The sequence below is a fragment of the Vanessa atalanta genome, chromosome 2 (assembly GCF_905147765.1).
Source record: "Vanessa atalanta chromosome 2, ilVanAtal1.2, whole genome shotgun sequence".
In the NCBI taxonomy this organism is placed as follows: Eukaryota; Metazoa; Arthropoda; class Insecta; order Lepidoptera; family Nymphalidae; genus Vanessa; species Vanessa atalanta.
The window spans coordinates 6,228,619-6,252,192 of NC_061872.1; the positions used below are offsets into that span (position 1 = coordinate 6,228,619).

The 23,574-nt window shown below is 37.4% G+C and overlaps 3 protein-coding genes across 4 annotated transcripts; 1 reads left to right on the forward strand and 2 right to left on the reverse strand.

Annotated features, from left to right (window-relative positions):
* Nucleotides 1-66: 66 nt before the first annotated feature.
* LOC125069183 lies at nucleotides 67-4,921 on the reverse strand. Its single transcript, XM_047678587.1, has 15 exons — nucleotides 4,847-4,921; nucleotides 4,319-4,499; nucleotides 4,098-4,229; nucleotides 3,869-3,995; nucleotides 3,506-3,569; nucleotides 3,309-3,430; nucleotides 2,846-2,959; nucleotides 2,646-2,775; nucleotides 2,423-2,569; nucleotides 1,957-2,047; nucleotides 1,734-1,889; nucleotides 1,574-1,637; nucleotides 1,395-1,499; nucleotides 965-1,037; nucleotides 67-300 (listed from the first exon to the last, which is right to left on the reverse strand). The coding sequence occupies exons 1-15, from the start codon at nucleotides 4,904-4,906 to the stop codon at nucleotides 67-69; spliced, it is 1,800 nt and encodes a 599-aa protein (XP_047534543.1). The 5' UTR covers nucleotides 4,907-4,921.
* A 308-nt stretch (nucleotides 4,922-5,229) lies between these two features.
* LOC125072552 (mediator of RNA polymerase II transcription subunit 14) lies at nucleotides 5,230-15,435 on the reverse strand. The gene is made up of 24 exons (XM_047683174.1): nucleotides 15,018-15,435; nucleotides 14,609-14,836; nucleotides 13,944-14,148; nucleotides 13,722-13,854; nucleotides 13,394-13,628; nucleotides 12,918-13,131; nucleotides 12,540-12,757; nucleotides 12,285-12,444; nucleotides 12,031-12,171; nucleotides 11,746-11,863; nucleotides 11,510-11,652; nucleotides 11,197-11,437; nucleotides 10,915-11,052; nucleotides 10,021-10,225; nucleotides 9,485-9,644; nucleotides 9,222-9,362; nucleotides 8,816-8,909; nucleotides 8,636-8,730; nucleotides 7,897-8,161; nucleotides 7,470-7,702; nucleotides 7,203-7,364; nucleotides 6,747-7,004; nucleotides 5,744-5,877; nucleotides 5,230-5,668 (listed from the first exon to the last, which is right to left on the reverse strand). Exons 1-24 carry the CDS (start codon nucleotides 15,152-15,154, stop codon nucleotides 5,548-5,550), a joined length of 4,179 nt encoding a protein of 1,392 aa, XP_047539130.1. The 5' UTR covers nucleotides 15,155-15,435; the 3' UTR covers nucleotides 5,230-5,547.
* A 543-nt stretch (nucleotides 15,436-15,978) lies between these two features.
* Nucleotides 15,979-23,200, forward strand: LOC125070093 (glutamate--cysteine ligase). 2 transcript variants are annotated; one of them, XM_047679794.1, is made up of 11 exons: nucleotides 15,985-16,414; nucleotides 16,792-16,903; nucleotides 18,692-18,875; nucleotides 18,954-19,126; nucleotides 19,205-19,404; nucleotides 19,687-19,883; nucleotides 20,148-20,319; nucleotides 20,633-20,830; nucleotides 21,646-21,849; nucleotides 22,261-22,442; nucleotides 22,689-23,200. In XM_047679794.1, the coding sequence occupies exons 1-11, from the start codon at nucleotides 16,163-16,165 to the stop codon at nucleotides 22,858-22,860; spliced, it is 2,046 nt and encodes a 681-aa protein (XP_047535750.1). In that variant the 5' UTR covers nucleotides 15,985-16,162; the 3' UTR covers nucleotides 22,861-23,200. The 2 variants fall into 2 exon arrangements, with proteins under 2 accessions (XP_047535756.1, XP_047535750.1); XM_047679800.1 differs by lacking the exon at nucleotides 22,689-23,200 and having other exon boundaries at nucleotides 15,979-16,414; nucleotides 22,265-22,432.
* The last annotated feature ends 374 nt before the right edge of the window (nucleotides 23,201-23,574 follow it).

The window sequence follows — 23,574 nt, forward strand, 5'->3', positions numbered from 1 at the left end:
ATCGTCGCCTTCATTATTATGGTCGTCTTGAAATAACGGCACGGATTACGGACGTCGAGAGCTGTCTCAGTCGATATTCGTTGTTAAAATTAATCTCACCACCATGATGAAGGGGATAATCTGCCACTGAGTGCCGATTCTCGACGAGCATGCGTTCTCCTCTGTTGCGATGTTCATATCGGAAACGAAATCGTTGTTGCCGTACACGTACAGCAGCGCGACCAACTCTAACAGGCAGATGCAGGGCATTGCGACGCCAGACATTATCGCATCCACACTTTCGAGTAGCGCTACACCACCCTTCAATTGACATTACAGTTTATTGATTACAAATACTTATTGATATATTATATGGGATCTATTTTTAGTTTTTTTCCCGTTGTCTTACAGAAAAATGCATTACTAACTTTGTCTTGCAAGTTAACGTAAACGTTTCAAGTTTGTAACGAAAATCTTCAAAATTATCCCGATTATCCGGACCAAATAAAAGTGAGGGTATTCCGTACAATCGATTTCAAAGTCAAATCAAATAATGTTTAAATTTTAATCAACTTTAATTATTATTATATCAGTTTATCGCTATAAAGCAATATAAAATACTTTCAACGCAATAAAGTGAGAGCAGGAGTACTCTAGGTGTCTTTGTGCGGTCTAACGTACTAATATTATTTATGTACGATGCGAGCGTTAACAGTTAGTGAAACCTATATAGTATGTATAATCTTTTACAGATATATTATTATTTCAATACTGTATTGACTTCCCCAACGGCGTATGCGCCTGATTCATGAGGACTACGATAAAACTTTTAAAAAATGATATAAATAATACTAAGGATATATGTCCTTGAGCTTTACTTTAACAGGTTAAGTGAGAGAGTACTGAGCGACATGATTCTCGATTTCGCACCCAGTACCTACGTACTAGTCTCAGTTTGACCCTCTTTTAAATAAAGAAATCTTACTGTTGTTGCAAAGAGAAGACTAAATCCCATGCAGGTCAAGATCGTTCCAGCCACTACAGCTTGTTCTGCAAACCTAGACACAAATAATTTAAAAAAAATACTCGATGCAACTTTTTCGTCTTGCAACAAGTACTCATAACTATATAAGTAGAATGTATTATTAAAACTCAAACAAAAATAATGATGAATAAAAAAATATAACAATGGGAATTGAATATTAAGTTACAAATATAGTTCGATACATTATATTCACCTATACCATTAACAGCAATAAGCTAGTGTGTCGTTAAAGACAGAGAGACTGGGTATGATTAGAGAGCAGGATATTATTAGCTTATTGGAGCAGCATAATATATAATATACATTTGAGAAAAACTTGTAACTTTAAATTCAATTCATTTATTTTTTAAATCCGCTAGTAAGTACTTACACTAATTTGACTTTATATTCAAATATTGTATGTAGTGCTGTTTTGACGAGAACAAATGCCACGCTCATGTATGAAAATGCAATCCCACTGAATATAAGTGCCGATCTGGATGAAATAAAATGTATAAATTAATGTATTTACCTCATTTCAATATATTATAAATACTTAAAGAAACTTACATGAAATGCGAATAGTTTTTGATCAACGTACACTTAGAGTACATAGGAATTATCCATAACGTACCTTAAAAGTTAAACCATATGTTATAAAATATGAAACTTATAAAAAAAACAATATGTATTTTTTTAGAAGTGGTACATAAGTATTAATAAATATTACTTTCCTGCATGGTGTAAACAGCTTTAGTATTAGGCTGTATACAATCGACTAGCGCACAGATCGCAGCTCCACCCGAATGAAGTGCAGTTAGTAAGAGTAATAGCCCACTATGCCATACGTTTTCGCCGTTTAGATGCGGGTCGATATGACCCGAAGCTTAAATTTATAGTTCTATTAAATAACGAATTATATTAAATTCAATATCATCGCATTGAACACCTACCATAATGGTTTAAACCCTTTCCGTGAATAATTTCCGATCCCACACTGGCTGAATGGATATAGAGAGAAACCTCCAAAGCGTCAGCTAAAGCCTATAACATTTATGGGTATTTTTAATATATTTCGAGTCTAAAGACTAAATAGAATAAATGCATGAGTACAATATACATTTTGTACACCTATGCCTTAATAGCTCAACGACTTATAGGTCCCCGAGCAATGTGAATGTTGCAGGTTCGATTCTGACCCCTTGAATTATTTTTCTACCAAATCCTAATAAAAATTCCATTTAACTAGAGTACCTCTCTAGTTAAATGGAATTTTAGTTAATCGCGGTACGGTTAAGTACCCAACTTATATATTTTTTCCCAATTCATACATTTTAATTACAAATAATCGAGAGAATACTAGCTTATAGTTTGCAATCAACAATGGGGGAAAATATTTAAAAAAAAAAATCTACGTACTGAAAGTACTTCCTTAGAACCCATCCTAAAAACTTTACGCCAGGCTTCAGGTGAGGTTACAAGTTTTATAACAGAAGTAAATAAAAGTAATGTCGCCCAAAACCACGGCACGATGACTAGCCAAGAATACATGTTATTCCAAATTAACTGTAAATTAGAATATTAACGTGATTGTTTGTTTGTTTACAAAGATTACATTATGTCAATATATAATAATTCTAACCCTGCCGTGAGAAAGACGTTCCTTTATCAAAAGTGCCCATAAAACACCCCATACTAAAACTAAACAAAACGATAACGGCATATTGAAATGGCCGAAATTGTAATCTTCACGGAACAAAACGACTTCCACGCTAAAAAATAAACTAATTAAAATTATCAGAAAATTTGGATAAAAAAATATGATATGACAATATCACTTACTAAAAAAAGTTATAAGCTGGAGTGCTGTACAGAATTGGATAGCCTAAGGAATATCTCTCATTGCACATTTCTATTGGTTGGAGGTAACGTCTTCGAGTAACATTATGCTTTGGTCTAAAGAGTATCACTAATTAGTAGTTAATTCAAGCTTCACAGTCAAAATCAACAACAAAAATATACAAGTCTACAAACCTTGTACGTACATAGTTAACTTTAAATAAGCAAACGATACCTTCAAGCGTGAAAGTTAAAGTTGGTCATAGACAATCCGTTGCCATCAAATGGTCTGAATGTAATTAAAATAGTAATGCTTAAAATAATTTATTTTGTTCTTTATATTTAAACTATATGACTTGAAAGTATTTTCTACTATGTTTTATAATCAAAGCAAAGTATTTTTTTGCCTAGATTGTCAATGTCGTTATAAATTAAAAAATATATATATTATAAAAATATGAAGTACCTTTTACGTAGCAGGTTTTGGTCAGTTACATTTCTCCATGCAAAATCATACGTCCCAACTGTAACGTGTTCAGTTAAAAATTTTTCCTCAAAAACTTCGCCAGTTTCCAACAAAAATCTAGACTAAAAACGTTACTAATTAATTCAAAATCTTATATTATAATTAATATTGTTTTAACAGGATGTTGATCCAATTACCTCCCTTAACATCATAAACGTAAGATTTTTCAAAATCGGGTCGTATGGTTTAAGATCAAAATCTCTGAAATAAGTTTACAATTATGTATTCAGTAATATAAATGTGTAATATATAAGCGACTACTATTTAATCTTATAAACAAAGTTAAATGATAAATAAATACTTTCAGCCAACATTAATATGATTTTGATTAAATTATAATTTAAGTAAATGCCAAATAATTTTCGTCTATGTTATGGTCGATTGCAAATACATACAAACATTAGATATTTTAGCCATTTAAAGGAAATGCGACTTTGTTCTATGTCTGGGACATTGATTAATATTCTATTATATTATAAACTATTTTAAAAAACGTATACCTGCAAAATGTAAAAGGTAATTTAGAGTCAGATACGGAGTGCAAGACGTAGATTGAGGCTATAGCAGCAATTGTGCTACAAAGAATTGCTCGCACTAAAGCATTGATACATATTGCTAAGCCGATACCTAACAAATGTATAAATAATTAAACATTAGTACACATGAACACATAAAGGGTCCATCTGGACAATTTTTTTTTATCTTTATTTCTAAGAAAACATAAAATACCTTCAAACATTGGCAGAATACGAAAAGCACGCCCGGGGCCACTAATACTCCACTGCCCGAGGTAAACTTCAAAATGTCGTGAAGGATTTGCAAGCAGTCCAGTCGCCATGATTAGAAATAACATAAATACAACTAAAAAAAGTTACTTAGTTATAGCAAAGATTTCATTAAAAACGTGGGGAAAAACGAAGAAAGCATAATAGGTGAAAAAGAATACAAACAAAATCCTCCTGTGAGTACTGAAGCCGCAACTCGGCAATGCATAGTTAAAAAAGCGCCAAGAGCTAGTGAACCAAGTCTTAAATTGCGACGACCCTGTATGCCTCGCTGAACGCCGCCGCCTGAAGCGTTGTCCATTCCAGGAATATGGCTCGTTGACCAAACGACGGACCATTGACTTTGCTGATTATTAAAATTTTTAATGATTAATTTTAAAATGTTGACCCTATTGTACCTAACTTATGACGCTGTGGTATTATTTCCAAAAATAATAAATTCTATTCAGTAAAATAATTGTTCTCTTATACTATTATTCTAATACCATACTAAAATAATAGATTATTATACATAATCGTTACTAATAAAAGAGGAGTCTCTTGTACCCTGATTGAAAAATCTACTAAGCCTACTTAAAACATACCAGAAGATGTAGCGAGTTTTGTAGGTTTTAATATTTGTAATGCTTGGCTGAGATGCATGTCAATATATTTCATTGTAAATAATATTACATAATATTTAGATGAACTCACCGCATCTCTATTATCATACGTAAGTATAGTATCCATGGAATTTGGGTTTCGAGAAGCCATTGTACCTTTTAGAAATATAAATAAATTAAGTCAAAATCATAGTAATTTTTCTTCAAACGACGTAGCAATGTTATATAAATTTCACATTCTGTCAGGGAATGGTCATTTACTTGATAACATGTTCGTTCTGACAATGTAAGTGACATTGTCATGAATGAGAGAATCATTTTTGTGTTTTTGCGCTAAAAATAAATAAAAAGTATTCAAATAAACTTATCCAAATTGATATAGTGCGTTTTTATTGAAACATTTACCAATTTTTTAATTTGCAATTCTTCAGAGTCGATGATTAAGATGTTTGTAAAAAATAAAATCCCATAAAATAGTCATAAACAAATTTTATTTTTTATTTGTACAAATTTACATTTGATAACTTACGATATGAACAATATACTTAATTTAAACTTCGTACTTATCTAATGCAGTCAGATTTATCGTTTCAACACTTCTTATTTTGCGATGAGAGGTGCATTTAAAAGCTGTTCCCGTGATAGAATATCACGAAAAAAAATTTCAAAAATAAAAACAGAAAATTTTAAACGAAAACAGCTCCGGCAGTCGCTTCACCCAAAGAGAACTGAGCGCGCAAGCGTCTCCGGCCGTGGGGGTTACAGGCTGAGCGCGGCACGCGACAGCTCGCGCTACGTGGGCGGCGGCGCGGGCGCTTGCGGCGCCTCCTGGGGCAGCGTGAAGTTGATGAGCAGGTCCCGCACCGCCGGCCACAGGATGCACTCGCCGTGGCCCTGGTTGAATTCCGCGAACCTGCCCATTATAATTAGGTTAGAGAGTGGAACCTCAGAATTTGTTGCATATTTGTTTTTTATAGACAAAACCTACCGCTTTAGTTGTAAATTGACTGCATTGAGATGCGGTTGCTGTGCGTCGCGTCGTTCGGCGATTTGCATCGCGTTCGACTGAACGTCGTACACCAACGGTAAGACGAGTTGTGTTTCGCCGCGCGTTAAACATATCTGGACGACGAGAACAAATGGTAAAGAGTTAGTTACATTTAATAATTACCTTTTTATTTAGGTATGGCATACCGCCAGGTGACATAAAATTAGCTCTTATGATAATAATATCTTCTTGATGATATTATATTCTTGCACAGCCACCTATCGTGCCTGATCTAATTTCTATATATCAATCAATCAATGAAAATATTATTTATTCAAGTAGGCAATAAATAAAGTAATAAAAGCACTTTGGGATCGTCATGTTAGTATTGAATTAAATGTAAAGCTACTACAGATTCGAAAAATATATTCTACCGAGAAGAAACGAAAGAAACGACAAGAAACTCAATGGTTACTCTTTTCTACTATTTTAATTACCGAATTTGTCAATAAAGTACAATTTAATTTACATTACATTACATTTTTTTTTTACATTAACAGCCTGTAAATTTCCCACTGCTGGACTAAGGCCTCCTCTCCCTTCGAGGAGAAGGTATGGAGCATATTCCACCACGCTGCTCCAGTGCGGGTTGGTGGAATACACATGTGGCAGAATTTCGTTGAAATTAGACACATGCAGGTTTTCTCACGATGTTCTCTTTCACCACCGAGCACGAGATGAATTATAAACACAAATTAAGCACATGAAAGTTCAGTGGTGCTTGCCTGGGTTTGACCCCATAATCATCGGTTAGGATGCACGCGTTCTAATCACTGGGCCATCTCGGCTCAATTTAATTTATATAAATTCAAATAGAATATACTTAATAAATTCGCAAACTAGGTAGCAACGTAGGAAATGCTTAATGCATTATGTTTTTAATTTTAAAAAAGTGACTATAGTATAATGGCACAACGTTCACGTATTTAAGCAATAGACTTACAAAGAAGAGTATCTTGTGCTTAGCGAGCAGCACAGCGGGTTGGCCAGCCGGCACGATGAGCGGGCCGGCGGGCGGGATGCGAAGCACCCAGTGCAACGTCCATAGTGCGGGTGCGATGGGGGCCAGGTCGGCCCGCATAAGCGCCACCAGCGACGGCAGCGCCGCAGCCGGCGCGCCCCATGCTCGAGCCCAGCCTTGCAGCGCTGTGGCGCGGTAGGGGGCTATTGCGACGCGTTGTTCGAAGAACTTCTCCATCACCTTTTACGACATAATTTAGATTGATTAATAAATACTAGACAGGAACGGTATTGAGACAGAAATTTACATCACAGAAGTAGTCAAATGCATTTTATTTAAGTCATTGTTGTTTAATATTTACCTTTCCAATATATTATTTAATAGCAAAAGTAAAAGTAATAAAATGAAAATTCTTAATAAAAAGATACATTATTTTACCTGCAAATCATCGGCAGACCAGTTGTCCTTGACGTCGGCGAGTGGCGTGAGCTGCAGATGTAAGGACTGCATGTGTTGCGGGTGCAGAGCCACTCGCGCTGCCAGCCCCGCGGTGTCGCAGCGGAACGTCAGCGACGTCGCATCCGTCGAAACCATCGTTAACTACGCAAAATTTTTAGAACAACATAAAATCTATTGTTTGTCATATTTTCAGCTGATACGATGAACATACAATTATAAGGTACTTGGTCGTAGATATGTACGTACATAGTCCTCCTGGTGCACGAATCGCTGTAACGCGCGTTTCATGTAGACGCAGGCGAGGAAGCGCTGTAACGGCGCGAGTGGAGGCCCTGGAGGGGCGCCAGGCGGGGGCTCCGCGGGCGAGCACAGCGCCTCAAGCTTGCTCACTGCCAGCGGAGTGCCAGGCGTACCACCCCACGAGCGACCTGACAACCCACCCATGCCGCGGCTGCTCGTGGACGAGCTCGCCTGCGGACCTGAAACAACAAAGGACGTACAACGACTTCTTTATTATTTTTCAAAGTGGTTAGGTTACTTGTAGACGACATTAATTACAACTTTGGTCAAGTCGAAATAGCTACACGTACCCTATTCCTGCCCACACGCGCGGGTGAAGTTGCCGGGGAAAACTAGTAAGTATTCAAACTATATATAAAAACTGGTGACCCACCCTTGTGCTCCATATGATGTCGAGGCGATGGGTGATGCCCCGGCGACGGGCGCGGTAAGGAAGGCGAAGCGGGCCACGTGGTGAAGGGCGACGTGGGCGGCGGGTGCGGCGAGGCAACGGGCGCCAGCGGGGAGGGTGCGAGGGGCGAGGCGGGCGAGGCCGACACGCCGGCGCCGCCGCCGCCCGCCCCTCCCGCCGCGCCGCCTCCTCCCGCGCCGCTCGCTGCGCCCGGGGGAGACGTCAAGTTGAAAGAACCACCTCCCATCTATATTCACAAATAATTTAATATTTAAACATAGTAAATATATGCAAACCTGGTTAATCAATTAATCAAGGGAGTAGTTTTCAATGTAATGTCTACGTATATCTTTTATATTTCCTGGCCGAACATATTTAATATTTGATATTTAATGAATTTTTGAGCTCTCCGATCTCAAAAAGAGTAAGAGCTAGCATATCAGGTCAATCAAATCAAATCAAAATATACTTTATTCAAGTAGGCTTTTACAAGCACTTTTGAATCGTCATTTAACAAACTATTTAAAGTAAAGCTACCACCGGTTCGGAATGTAGATTCTACTGTGAAGAACCGGCAAGAAACTCAGTAGTTACTCTCAATGGATAAAACATATGTATGTGGTATTTCAATTCAATCATTACAATAATTTGTATACTTGAAATTAATTGCCGACATCTGCTAAATGTGTTTTATTAATATAATAATTATAATAGCCCAAACCTGATGTGCAGGCGAAGCTGGGTGCGGTGTGACGGGTGCCGAATGTGGAGTATGAGGCTGCGGGGGAGTCAGAGGAGCATTGAATCGAAGTCCGCCTGTTGAAATAAAAAGCAATATACAAACAATTTTATAATATTATCCATATATTCATAAAAATAGTTTCAGAAATAAAATAATTACCTGGCGGCATCGGTGACATGGGTGATGGCGGATTGTCATCTTCTGCCAATAATCTCGCGCTGATGTTGTCGTCAACGTATCGTGACAGGAAAGTCTAAATAAAAAAAGTGTTTATATTATATACGCATTAATAAGAACACATTTAACCTGCGGTAATCCGACGAATGTTTTGCAAGGCGATGTCGGATGATCGAATTTACGGAGTAATGCCACCTCCACCTCGTAGTTTGGAACTTTTTTCGAGGTGTAACTTGAAATCCGCCAAAATTACATAATTCTTATGTCGTGAATATTGTATGTTCTGTTATGGGCATGTCGGATTAAAGGGGTTCTAAATTATACTGGAGCCGAATTACCGCGGGACAACTGTATAATTAGAAAGTAAGTTGTTGAAGACCCACAGTACCTTGAGCCCATGTGCTGGGGCAAACTCGTCAACGACTGGACTTCTATCGAATTTAGAATATGAGCCATCGCGTATCGTCACCATGTTCCCACCGCGGATGCCCACTTCGATGGAGTAAGCGCCAGCATATATTATGCGAATCTGAAACGGCGAACATTTTTATATTATTTAAATAAAAAATAATCCATTAAATTTAACGTACATTCATTAAAAACATCTGAAATCATCGATTTGTGTTAAGTATAAGCAACAGCAGCTCAAACCTTTCGCCAGGAGTGTGCCAGCAACGTGAAGGTGGGCGTGGGCATAAGGGTGCGCACGTGGTGCAGCCCCAGCTGCGGCAGCGCCGGCAGGCGGCCCAGCGCCAGCAGCGGCGCGTACGTCTCGCGCAGCACCACGCCCAGCGACATCAGGTCCTTGTGCCTGTACGGATAATGCTTACATTATGTCCCCACCCATTAGTATCCCATCGATTTATATATAACATATAACAGGAAATAGAAGCCAACAGATAGTTCAATGAAATGGCATGGCTTTAATAAAAATAGTTTCATTTAAATACTTCCTGACAATTCAGTGTTATAAATAATTTAAAATACTTTATATTAGGATGTTAATCGTATTTATGCATTGATAATAAACAAATTTAAGTTATCTAAAAAGACGGTCATCGTACATATTCTGTTTTGTTAAGGCATCAATTTTATTTTTGTCCTTGTACCATTAACAACTTTCCACTGAATTCAGATTCAGACGATGTGCGACATGTTAGTGGTTAAGAGTGGCGAGCGAGCGGTACCAGTTGAGGTAGTGGTCGAGGTGGTGGTGCAGCAGGTGGTGCGCGTTGGCGGCGGGCTGGTGCGCGGGCGTGGCCACGGTGTAGCGCTGCGCCGCCGCGCTCCACTGCAGCACGGCCGTGGCGCGCTGCGCGGGCCCGAAGCCCAGCACCAGCGAGCGGTACGTGTACGAGCGGATACACACGCCCTGCCACAGCGACTCGCGTTCTGCAAGCGAAGCGCAATACAATCGCAATACTCGCACTACGATAAAAATTTATTGGGCTTGTCCGTAAATATAGTAGTATCAAGTAGCGGCCTGAGTAGGAAATGATCAGGGTTTCTATCCCGTGCCGCAGAAAGCACGCAAAGGTGTCTCCTGTGCTGATGTCTCCCTCTGTCGGTTAGGTTTGCCTGGACGAAAAGTCAGACTGTGGGAATGACTGAATATAGTGCGCACCTGAGCGGTTATGCACAAAAATCGAGACTATGGATAATTATTGTCTATTATATTTGTACAGGTTTTCAAAACAACCGCCGCGTTCAAATTCTTTCATATTGTGCAATCCCATTTGGGTGGGTACCACACATTCATAGAAATAGGGATTTTTGCAATTCTATTTATTAAATGATCTGCTAAATAAAAATTTAATCTCTTAACTATGAGATGGAATTTGTGAAGCAATGAAAGTTTATTGGGTGGTGATGTAAGAAAATTATGTTACAGGATATTGATATGTATAAACTTATCTAAACATGATAGGCAGTGAGATACGTAAACATTGTAGTGACACCTAACATAAAATTCAGTACATAATATACAAAATATATATAATACATATTTTGTATATTAATGTAATAATCAAAATCGAATATATTTAAACTAAAGTAAACAAATACGAATCAACTCAACAAACCTTGACTTGGTCTGAGCATAAAGTCGTACAGAAGTGTATGAAGATGTACTATGGCGGCCCAATCGGCAAGAAACGCGTCCGCCGTCCGGCCGGCGTCAGTTCCGAGCTCGTACTGTAGATACACACAACGTCGTTCTCCTACAAGGAAACGATTCATTAAAAAATGTTTTATTTTTTTAGTTCTTGATTGAACAAATTTTACTTTATTTATCTTTTTATTAAATCAATTAATATCATATGCATATATTATAAAATATAGTGTTCCGTGCAGCATCCTACTACCTTGCTCTTTAGGGTTAGGGGTGGGCACGGGCGAGCCGTGGAACACGATCTCCGAGGTCCACACGCGAGCCTGGTTCTTGGTGGTGAGCCGCACGGTGGCGGCCAAGAGGCGCGCGCGCAGCGCCGCCGCCGCGCCCTCGCCGGCGCCCTCGGGCCGCGGCAGCGCCACGATGCGCATGCCCAGCGCCGAGCCCGACCACTCCGCCTGCACGCCGCCGTGCGTCACGCCGCGCGCCGCCAGCTGGAGAGGTGCAACGTCTTAGGCATATGCCAACTTTTTTTTATACTATTAGATTGTACGCTATTCGATTACCTCCTGTGCGAGATTCACGAACGGCACCCGCTCGTCGGCGGCGGCGACGACGTGCGCCAGCTCGGGCAGGAAGTACGCGGGCTGGCGGACCCGCACGTTGCGATTATTGGCCGCGGATAATTTGCGTTTTCCCGGTTGCATACCTAATACGCGTGAATACGATTATAATAGTTTCGATATCAAATGTCACAAATTGATAAAAAATAATTAAATAAAAATCTGTACTTTAAACTCACCCAGTGTATCTAGAGGAGTGAAGGGGCCGTGTGTTAGTGTGAAAGTGTCGAGCTCGACAAGCGAATGCAGCCTCAGAAAGGCACGAGAAGTCGCCGGTGTCGCTGAGCTGGCAGAGACCTGAAATATATAGTATATTTCTTAACAGTTGTATAGAAATAAACTAAAACGAAATTATCTTTGTTATAACGCCATTTAGTCGATTTAACAGAGATGTTGTCACCATGGACAATACTACTCAGTACATTTGAATTAGCTATGAGTTTTCGTAAGTAATGAAATCACACCTCGTCCTCGCACTCGTCGGGCGTGCAGCGCCGCGCGCCGGCCAGGTGGAAGGCCAGCGCCACACTGCATGCGCTGCCGCTGTTGCTGCTGGAGCTGGTGGTCGCCGTGCCACCCGCGGCCACTTCCTTCATCTCTACCACCTGAGACGATACCGCATATATAAATACAGAGGGATAAAAATAATATTTTCGTTTTCTGAATAGATAGGGTTGTAAACAATTTATTTATGACGATTATTATTTAGAAAACTTACTAATATGTGATCAGTGTGTCTATGTAGCGTGACGTATAGTCGATCAGGCGATAGCTTGTTTAGCGGATGATCAGGACCATGAAGAAAAGGCAAGTGTTCACACACGCTCGCCGGTAAGTGCTGTAGCGTCTTCTCACACCGACGCGCCACTAACCAAAACCTAAAACATGTATGTGTTTTTTCTTGAAATAGCTCCTTTTTCACATTCCAGATACTCAAAAGATAAGTAGAATATAAGTCCTTAGGTAATCGTACCTGAGATGTGTCAATAGATTTCGCACCAGCGTGCGGTCGGCGATGGTAAGTGCATTGGCCAGCTCGGGCATGCGCGGCGTGGCGGGGTAGGCGGGCACGCGTGCGCGCAGTCGCCCGCCGTGCGCGCCCACCGAGACCAGCAGCTGCTCCGCGCGCAGGCACGGCCACACCACGGAGCACGCGAGCACGCACGGCCAGCCACCCACACTGCACTCCACCTGCGCCGCACGCGACAAAATATTTGAGTCGTTTATATACACAATGATGGGGTTGTGTATCAATGAACTACACATAAGTAGATACTTATCACTAAGGTTGAATACTATATCGCCATCGGTGTCTATTTCGTAAATAAAAATGAAACTTAGTCCAACTCACTCCTAGGTCATTGAGCAGAACTTTGAGGTCGTTGAGTCGCTGCCGGGAGCGAACGTGCACAGTGTGCGCCAGCAGGCGCTCCATGGACGGTGCGTGCGGCGTGAGCGCACTGGCCACGCGCTCGCCACCCGCCAGCGCCGGCACGTGCCACACGCACAGCGAGTCGGCCTCGGCGCCCACTATCAGCCGGTAGCCCAGCTCACAGCCCAGTTCCCTGCGCACACAGCAACATTCCATTTGATCTATTTACTTCACTTTACTTAGGAGAAATACAAAATTGTTGACGACGCTTTAAGTGCTTTCCGAAGCAATGCATTGTGTGGTAGTGTTTGCCAACTTCCCAATTTCGAACTACTACTGTAAACTTCATTCGCCCAATGTGGTGTTAGAGTGTCGAGGTCAGTAGTGTTATATGCTAGCAATTAAATCAACAGGGATTGTCTCTATTAAATATAACAATTATGACAATTACTTGCCTCCAATATGAAACTTGTAATTTCTGCCCAGGTATATATCTGTCCACTTGCAGATGTCGGGCTAAACGGTCGCGACAAAGTCTGAGAGTCTGTGTATACAATAATTCCAATGAGAGAGAACGACAGAAGTAGCGAAGAGCTGTTAGTGCTCCACCAAGACCAGCGGCTGCTAATCTAGCTTGTGCAACACCCCGAAGCCAATTTAGTTGTGAACTATGCACTAAGGATTTGCCCTCTGCAAACAATTTATAGACACTTGCATGAATAAGAAATGTATTTTGTTTTTATTTCATTAATTCTAAAATAAAAAAAATACAACTAAGTTTACCTCCAGTTTCATTATCTTGTATTAGTATAGCTATATCTAATAATCGCCAAGGTAAATTAGGTGTATCACCCATGACTGTTAAAGATACACTAAATTCTTGACCAACAGAAAAAGTGGCCCTCCCATTCTCTACCTGTAAATAATTTCAAAAATAAAGTTTACACATGAGTCTTAAAAACTATCGTTTAAAAAGATTTTTATATCATATTTTATTTTCTTAACCTTTAAGTTTCTGATATCACTTGGTAATGATGCTGTAGTGAGACGCTGCCGAACAACATGGGCAAGTGCACGCAAAGTAGTACGACGCTCACCAGGTGTAAGTGATGGTGGGGGCACAAGTCTCTCACGTATAACAGCAGGCAAACGGCTATATGTGCCTAGAGTCAACACCTCTACAGCAGCTGCCATGTGGAAAGTTGGCAATCTAGAAATTTGTTTTTCATTTGTAATATAACAATTGTTTAAAATATAAAAATACCAATATAACAATCTTAATAATCTGCATATAAAAAGTATCAAAATTTATTTTGGTAGGTCTAAGTAGGTTTGGTTAGGTAGGTAATCTATTTCATGATTTCTATCAGATTCAAATATAGCCTTCAAATACAGCCACTGAAAGTTCAACAATTAGTTCTTACAAGTCTTGCTCAAAAATACCAAGTCTATATTAATCTCAAATAATTACTCAAATTATTTTGCAGATATTATTTTATATAAATGTAATAATCAAATCAAATTTTAAATTTACTCACTTTTACTAAGTGTAATAATATATATTTTTAGTTATTAAACATTGAAAATAAATATTCATTGATGAATATGTTTTTACTTCAATACCAAAATAGTAAAATATTGTATTTAGAATGTAAAAATTAGTTTCAAACCTCGCATGAACCAATGTCTCTCTAGCCACACGAGCTAAAACATCTGCAGTTTCTACAAAAAGTAGTGCTTGCTTATCCAAGAAAGCCATTATGTGTGCAGATCTGTCCACTTTTGTAGCACTGCTAGCCCATTTAACGAGTGCTAATAATCGCACAAATAGTTGCCTGGTTCTAGCACTAAACTTATATATCTCAATCTTGCGCTCCATATCAGTTTTACGAGGTAGTCTAAAATTAAAATTAATTATTTATTTAGTTTTACTCTCCTCAGAAGAAAACTATAAGCATTGATATATATTTTACGAATGAACAAGTTATAAATGTAACAACTTGAATATAAATTGATTGCAAACATAAATATTACACAAAATTGATTTTTTACCCCATAGTTTTTATTTATTATACTTACAATTCGGCCAACACTGTGAGTTCATCATAAGTTCTTTGAACTATAAAATCAATTAATAAACCAAGAGAAATTGATCCACTTCTAGGTCCTCCACCCTCAGTCCCTTGGTTGCATCCTTCAATCGCTACTGGTACCATGATTGCGGACAATCAAGAACAAAATACCGTCTCAAACATAAGCCATAACTGATTGTTGACAAATTCGCAAGTTACAACAATATTTTTAGGTAGTGTTCCCTAGTCTGAGGTGATGAATGAAATAAACTTATACTGAACTTATTCTGAATTTCTGTATCCACTATTAAAAAATTGAAATGAATTGGATTATTTTCTAAATGTCTCGATTATGTTTTTTACATATCTGCACTTAAAAAACTTTCTTTGATTATAATTGTCGACGAACGTCGCCAATACCAAAAACAAGGTAATTTCTAAAATCTAAACCTCAAAATAAAAGTTATTATAGTATTTATTTTTAATTTTTTTCTTCTAGTAAGGTAAAGTATTGTAACATACAGCCCCGTCACCAGAAATTAGATTATATATTGAGTGCATCGTTTTCTCAAAAATATAATGATATTATATTGCAATAACTGTATGTAATATAAAATTGAATGTTTTATGAATGATTTAATTCTTTTTATTTTTTATTGTAACAAAAAAGTTTCGGATGTACAAATATCTCCTTTAAGCTTGTATTACTTGACCATTAATAATAACTTTAAGCCTTTTTGATATTTATTAATTCACGTCTTATTTATATTATTTTACTGAATAACATGATAGTATTGTTTTTTATATTTATTTTTATTTATGAATTCACTATAACATGTCTTTAGAGCTGCATGCTGGTAACATTAGGTTTGACATAAGTAAATAATCTAAAATATAAATAAATGTAATAATGTGATTGTGACAATGAGTTGTTGTCTTTTTATCATTCGCTTATAATTAGTGTATAGAATTTATTTGATCATTAATATCCGTGTATTTTATTTTTTAACTTATTGACGCTACAAACTTTGTTGATTATTGAGTAAACTTTTAGTTTATTAACCTAAACTCAGGAAGTAAATTTTCAATTCTATTATTCGTGTTAGTTTTTTTTTTCTTTTCAATACTTATTGCAAGTGATTACTGCAATAAATGAACTTTTGTTTTTACGTAAGAAGGTATACCTATACTTGCGGATTTAGTAAAATTGTATTAAAGTCGCGTCTTACTTTACGAAAAATCCAAATCGCTAATATGGGATTACTAACTGAAGGTAGCCCACTTTCTTGGGAAGAAACCAAAGCATTAGCGGAGCACGTACGGCATCATGGCATCGAGCAATTTATTAACCTATATAGAAAGCTACGGGAACGCACTGGTGATGTTCTCAAATGGGGAGATGAGGTTAGAGAAATTTCAGTATTATCTAAAATACATTTTTATTGTTGTTACTATGTAATTATTATGTATTTAATTTTATAACTTAATTACTTAGGCCTTCATTTTTAGCTATATTATTAATATATATATATATATATAATATTGTAATAATATTATTACTTTCATTCATTTGGAAAAAAATCAGTTTTTTTATGAAGAGTGATTTTTTTAATTGTTTGTCGACTTTTAATAGTCAACAGATTGCATTGTTTTATTATTCATCCCGTGGCAATCCATTTCGAAAAACAATATCAGGATTAATAAACACCTGTTAAATGATCCCATTTGTATCCATGGGTTATATCCACAATAATATTGTAAATTTATTTTCTTTTATTTAGGTGGAGTATATAATAGTAAAATTCGATGATAAAAATCAACGAGCCACAGTTAGCTTAAGAGCGGATGAACTTCTTCCTAAACTACAAGAAAAAGAACTGGAGGATCCACAAAGTATATATAACAACTATTTAAAATATTTTTGGCCTATTTTAATTACAAGTTATCTTTGGCCTATTAAAATAAGAATCATTAGCAACTATTTTTAATATAATACAACCTAAGTATTTTATATCATTATTTATGTTGTTCAACATTCATATAATAAATGGTATACATTTAACTTAGATATTATAAAAAAAATCACAGAAAATTTATCTCAACTAACCTCATCCAACCAAATCAGTCATACCATTAAATAAAATAGTGATAATAAAATAAAATATTATTAATTTAAATAAAATATTGATTGTTGTCTCTGTCTCTGTAAATCTTTGGTTTTTGTGTCCGATCTGGCTAAAGTCTCTATTTGTCTCTTTAGTCCAGTCTCAAGGCTCGGTAGATTCTTCTCCATAATTTTATTTTTTGTAATTGCTAGTTATACTTCATTGCTTGTTGCTACCATCTTTAATCATAGATTATTTGGATCCATTAAAATACCGACAATATTGTAGGTCCTAAATAAGCTAAGAATGTATGTCTTGTAACTCAATTATATACTTGGCTATGAGGCATTAAAAAGAATTTAATAAAAATATGATTAATAAATACACTTATAGTTACGTTGCTATCATTATAATGAGTTATTATCTGATGTGGACATTATATAAATAAAACTTCTACAAATATTATACACTGAATTAGATAAACAAGATACTAATATCATTACTGACTGTATTTTAAAATGTTGAAAAAAAATAACTATTGAGTTTCTTGCCGGTTCTTCTCGGTAGAATCAACATTCCGAACCGGTGGTAGCTTTACTTTAAATAGTTTGTTAAATGACGATTCAAAGTGCTTGTGAAAGCCTACTTGAATAAAGTATATTTTGATTTGATTACAAATATTGACATTGTAAATTGTGCATTAGAAATCAATGAATATAAATAAAAATAAACAGTTCAACTTCATTATCACTAACGTCTATCATTGTAAAATGCAAGTCATAGAAACAATTACTTTCTGAATGACTAACAATTGTACGATGACAACACAATTTTCATAGTTCATTTAATTTACTATAATAGGGTTAAAAAATATATCTGTCTGATAATTCTAAAATCTCATATATTTATCGAAAAATTTACAAAGGCGAATAAGCATAAAATATGAATCCCTGTAAAGTTGTAAAGTATTGCTCAATATTACGTAACGAACGGACCAATGAGTTTACATTCGTATAAGGAAATCTTACGTTACATGTTGATCAAACACTTTATCATTCAGTTTGCTCTTCGTAACCATGACATTGAGATTTATAGAATCACAAAATTGTTCATCGAAATGATTTGATGAAAAATCGCCAAATCTTTACCTTTAATATACAAACGTCACATATACATTATGTGACGTTATGATGAAGAAAAGAACTAATTAAAATCATGTTATGTCTTTAAAACCACATTGAATTTATCTAATCTGCCATATTAGATAAAACAAAACATAAAGTATAGGTATCTTTGTAATGTCGATGGAGTTTTTTCTGGCATCAAAACAACATTTCAAGTGCAATTATAAATTTATAACCATCGTTTTTTTATCTCAATAAGTTTACTTCTCAAGGCTCTGTATATTCTTAACATAATTTTTTTTTATAACAATAGTTATTTTTATGATAAGACTCGACTTCAAGCAAGTACTTAATTAATTTTTAATATATTTTCCAGAGAATGTAGATAATGTTTTTTTTTATTCTCATTATTCTATGGTAATTTAATATTACTGAACTTCCATCTTTCATAGACGTGAAATCACTGTGGCGCCCAGAATATGGTGCATATATGGTCGAGGGCACTCCAGGCAAGCCATATGGCGGTCTTTTGGCTCATTTTAATATAGTAGAAGCTAATATGAGATATCGTAGAATTGAAGCAAGTAACCTATTAAAAGAGGGTGAGGTTATAATGAGCATCACAAATTTCCCAAGGTATGTCTTAAAATATTATAAACCGTAATAAATTAACAATTCAATATAACTTATATAATGTTTTCTTTCTTTTAATAGGCTTGGCTGTCCAAATTTTACCAGTCCGCCGTATGCCGCAAAACCTGACAGGGGCGTGACAATGTCGCACTTTTTCCCAGATGAAGGTATATTCTCCGGTCATCCTCGGTTTAAAACACTAACATCAAACATTCGTAAGAGAAGGCAAGAAAAAGTTGCCATTAATATTCCCAGTAAGTAGGATAAAGCAATAAATTAAAGTATCGGTTTTTGTATAAAACATTTTCTAAACATATTTGTTTAAATTTTAGTTTATCGTGATGTAAATACAAAAATCCCAGTTGACGATTCTCATAAACTAGAGCCCGGAGCGGCTCAGCCAGACTCCATTTACATGGACGCAATGGGTTTCGGTATGGGCTGTTGCTGCCTCCAACTTACATTCCAGGCTTGTTGCATTACTGAGGCTCGCACGCTCTACGATCAACTCGCGCCACTGTGTCCAATCATGGTATAATATTTTTTAAATAATTTAACTATACACTTTTATGTTTTTTTTTTAAAATAAATAGTGATTTACATATTTTTTGAGTCGAGCTTGGAAAGTTGGTAATGCTTGGTCTCCAGTAAGATAGACTGAATGTGCAAACCCAGATGCCAGGAAGTGCATCTGTGTTTGTGCATTCGCTAGTGTACTATAATCGCACTCGCGTAGCTTGCTGACCTCGGTTGTCATTGGTCATCGTGTCTGTCGCAAGTCGAGTAGTTGGATGGATGAAGGTGCTTGTTGCAGCTCGCTCTGTCGGCCGCGTCGCCTATCTACCGCGGCTTCCTCTCCGACGTGGACTGCCGCTGGAATGTGATCTCGGCGTCGGTGGACTGCCGCACGCGCGAGGAGCGCGGCCTCGAACCTCTCAAGAACAACAAATTCCGCATACAGAAGTCCAGATACGATTCGATTGATTCGTATTTATCTCCAGACCATGAAAAGTGAGCTGTTTTATGAGTAATTTTAGGAATCATAAGGATTCGTTCTAAGAAATTACTAAGCAAATTAGGTTAACCTTAAAATATGAAAATCAACAATAATAATATATCAAAGTCAGCTTAACATGTCCAATTGTTCTAAATTTTAAATGGTCATTTTTCACCATAACATCATCCGATCGACCAAATTGTTGCCGTTCAAAAAACAGAAATATAGATTTCATAAATAAATATATGTATATCTTTATTAGAATAAACGTGTGGTAGGTACAACGACATCCCGATAGTGCACGACGCGGCCATCTACCGCCACCTGCGCGAGGGCGGCATCGACCACCCGCTGGCCTTGCACGTGGCGCACCTCTTCATACGGGACACCGTCTCGCTCTTTACAGAGAAAGTGCACCAGGACGACGAGAACGATACCGACCACTTCGAGGTACTATTAATTGTGGAGTAGAAGTTGCATTTCATTACTATGCTACCGCTTGATCAAAATCTTAGCTGATGGTTGTCTAAGATGGAACGCGCTTATAAAATGCCAATTTATTCTTGCTGTGAAAATACTTGGACTATAATCCTTAGAAAACATAAACGCCACCAGGACAATGCTTACGTTGGCTGTGCGCATGAATAATGAACAAGTAAAAGCTTAACGGTTTAGTTTCGATAATGTAAGGGCATAGGGCGAAGGAGGTTACAGACATATTTTGTAACAGTTTCTATCGAGTATTAAATTTTAACCTTTACAGAATATCCAGTCTACGAACTGGCAGACGATGCGATTCAAGCCGCCACCTCCGAACTCTCCCATCGGCTGGCGCGTCGAGTTCCGCCCGTGCGAGGCGCAACTCACGGATTTTGAGAACGCGGCTTACGTCTGCTTCGTCGTATTGCTGACCCGAGTTATTCTGTCGTATAACCTCAATTTCGTCATGCCAATCAGCAAGGTAAATAATGTACCTCATTTTAAATCTATAATTCTATATCCATAATATCAATTTAAAGTCAGGTCGCCTTACCACGTATATAGTTAATATTACGCTTAGTCTAGTAAATAGCCCGTTGGAAACAGGATGTACATTTCAAATTTCATTGGTCTGGCAATTTCATTAAAGATGTTTAAAATTGTTTTAAATGTAACTGAATATTTTGAATTCCTATATCTACGTATATTACACGATATTTCCCCGAAAAGCAAAGTCAGTTGTGACACTACTAGAGTGGAGGGGAATCCTCGCGGTGTTCTACAGGGCAGCACACTTGGTCTGGTATTGTTTGAAATATATGTCAATGTTTTTTATACATTGTTAATATCTAGTAACTATTCAACATAAATCTTATTAATATCGGTGACGAACTATACATTTCAACATATCTCATCCTAAAGTATAATTATAAATATTATAAATTTTGAAATGAATAAGATATGATATTTTTACTATCAATGTTATTTCTATGATTTATTGCAATTTTATTTACATCGGATTCAAAAGATTTTCCTTATTAAATTCAATTTCAGTGTAATAATATTTATGAATATAAATTTAAAACTTTTGTATTTTTTATTTCTATACATAATCGATCGATCCATCTCAACATAATTTTCAAACAACTTCATACCGAAATTAAGTAAATAAATAATTATGATTATTGCTTATAGTAGATCATAACGATCATGGCGCGGATACTATAATACTATAATAGTAGTATATAATCCGATGCCATGTTCAACCCTTGAAAAATTATCCGTGTCTCGCGAAAGGTGGATGAGAACATGCAGCGCGCGCAGCGACGGGGCGCGTGCACTGAGCAGCGGTTCTGGTGGCGCCGCGACGTGGGCGCGCCGCGCACCGTGGCGCCCGACGCGCCCGCCGCGCCCGCCGCGCCCGCCGCGCCCGACGCGCCCGACACGCCCGACTGTGACCACTATCTAGAGATGACCATCGACGAGATCGTTAATGGAAAGGTTCGTCCGTCATACACGCCATGTTCAGCTATATTGTGTCGGTTGTGACCGCTACCGCCGGCTCGAGTTTAGGATGGACAGAGAGCTTACTTGGTACTCGATACCGATGGCATTTCGATGTGGGCTATAGTCCTACCCGCTTCATTTACTTTCCTTCGACGTCGACATGGACATCTGCTTCGCTCGTGTCGAGATGTCGGTTTATCGATAGCGGCTTGTTAGTCTAGTCTAGCCTTTCAAGCGGCATCTGTATTATTGTATGTAAAATTATATTTTAAAGGTCTATTATATAAACAAAAATTTTTTTTTTATTGTATATGTATACTGTAGATATAAAAATATCTTTTTTAAATTTATTTCATGTTATTTTATTCGTTATTTTTTATTTTAAATCGTAACTTTTTGAATCAGGAAGGTGTGTTTCCGGGCCTGATTCCGTTGATTGAGTCGTATCTGTCGGGTATGGACGTGGACGCGGACACGCACTGCTCGGTGCAGCAGTACCTCAAGCTGATCCAGCGCCGCGCCGCCGGGGAGATACACACCATGGCCACCTGGATGCGGGACTTCGTCACCAACCACCCAGAATACAAGTACGTTAAACATTATTCGCTCTACGCAAACTAAATTAACGAGTATATTTTTTTATTGTGTCAATCCATCTTTGGAACGAATATTTTTTTTTATATATTCTTTCCGGTTGTTTCGTATTGCTATCGGATTATAAAGTGTGGGAAAAAAAGTGAGAGAGTGCACTTTAAAGGCTGTCGTGTAAATCGGACTGGAGGTGGACATCATCACAACACCGTATATGAAACCATATATTTTTTTGTTTACAGGAAAGATTCAGTGGTGACGGAGAAAATAAACTATGATCTACTTAAAACCGCTCACGGCATCCAGACGGGCTCGACCGCCGCGCCCACGCTGCTGGGCGGCAGCACCGCCTCCAAGACCAACGAAGACATTCCCAACGCATTTAGGAGGATGTTGAGCAAGGACTGCTCCTAACCGCATCCTCTGTCTCCCGTAGTGCCTTGAGCCCTTGACGCGCATATTTATTGCCTATGTACTTGTTATAGTAGGTTCGCCTTAAATAGTTTATAATCTTGTATGGGTGTCTGTCTACTTTTGAAGATTTTGCAGGATGAAAAAAACGATACGGAAATACTTCGCTTCATATGGGACTTTTATCTTAGAACTATTGAAAAATAAAATTGTGGTATGGATCATTTCTATTACTAATCTTTGGTTGATATTGTTTTGCAGTACGAATACCATTCAATGAATAAAAATTGTTTTCGTGTAAAGTGTATGCTAAACTTTTTATAGTATTAAAATCGAGCCGCCATATAAAGATTTTAATTCTTTTTGCACGTTAAATATTAAGTCACCAGACCTATATTTAATAAATAGCCCAAGTCATGGCTCGTCAGACATACACATATCCAGAATCACAATCGAAGAAGGCACTTCTATTTTTGAATATCATCAATCTATCCTATCTGCCATTCCTAAATAGAAAATTAACAAATTCATTCTATAAAATCTATATTAACAAATGTGGAGACTTTTTTGTATTATCTAACTCAAAAAAAAAAATACTAAACCAACGTTTTGAACATCGACGAACGGAATTTTGGAAGTAAAATGAAAATGGAAGTGAGTGGTTAAGTGCAATAGTAAAGTATTATAAATAATGATATATTATTCATAAACTCTTAG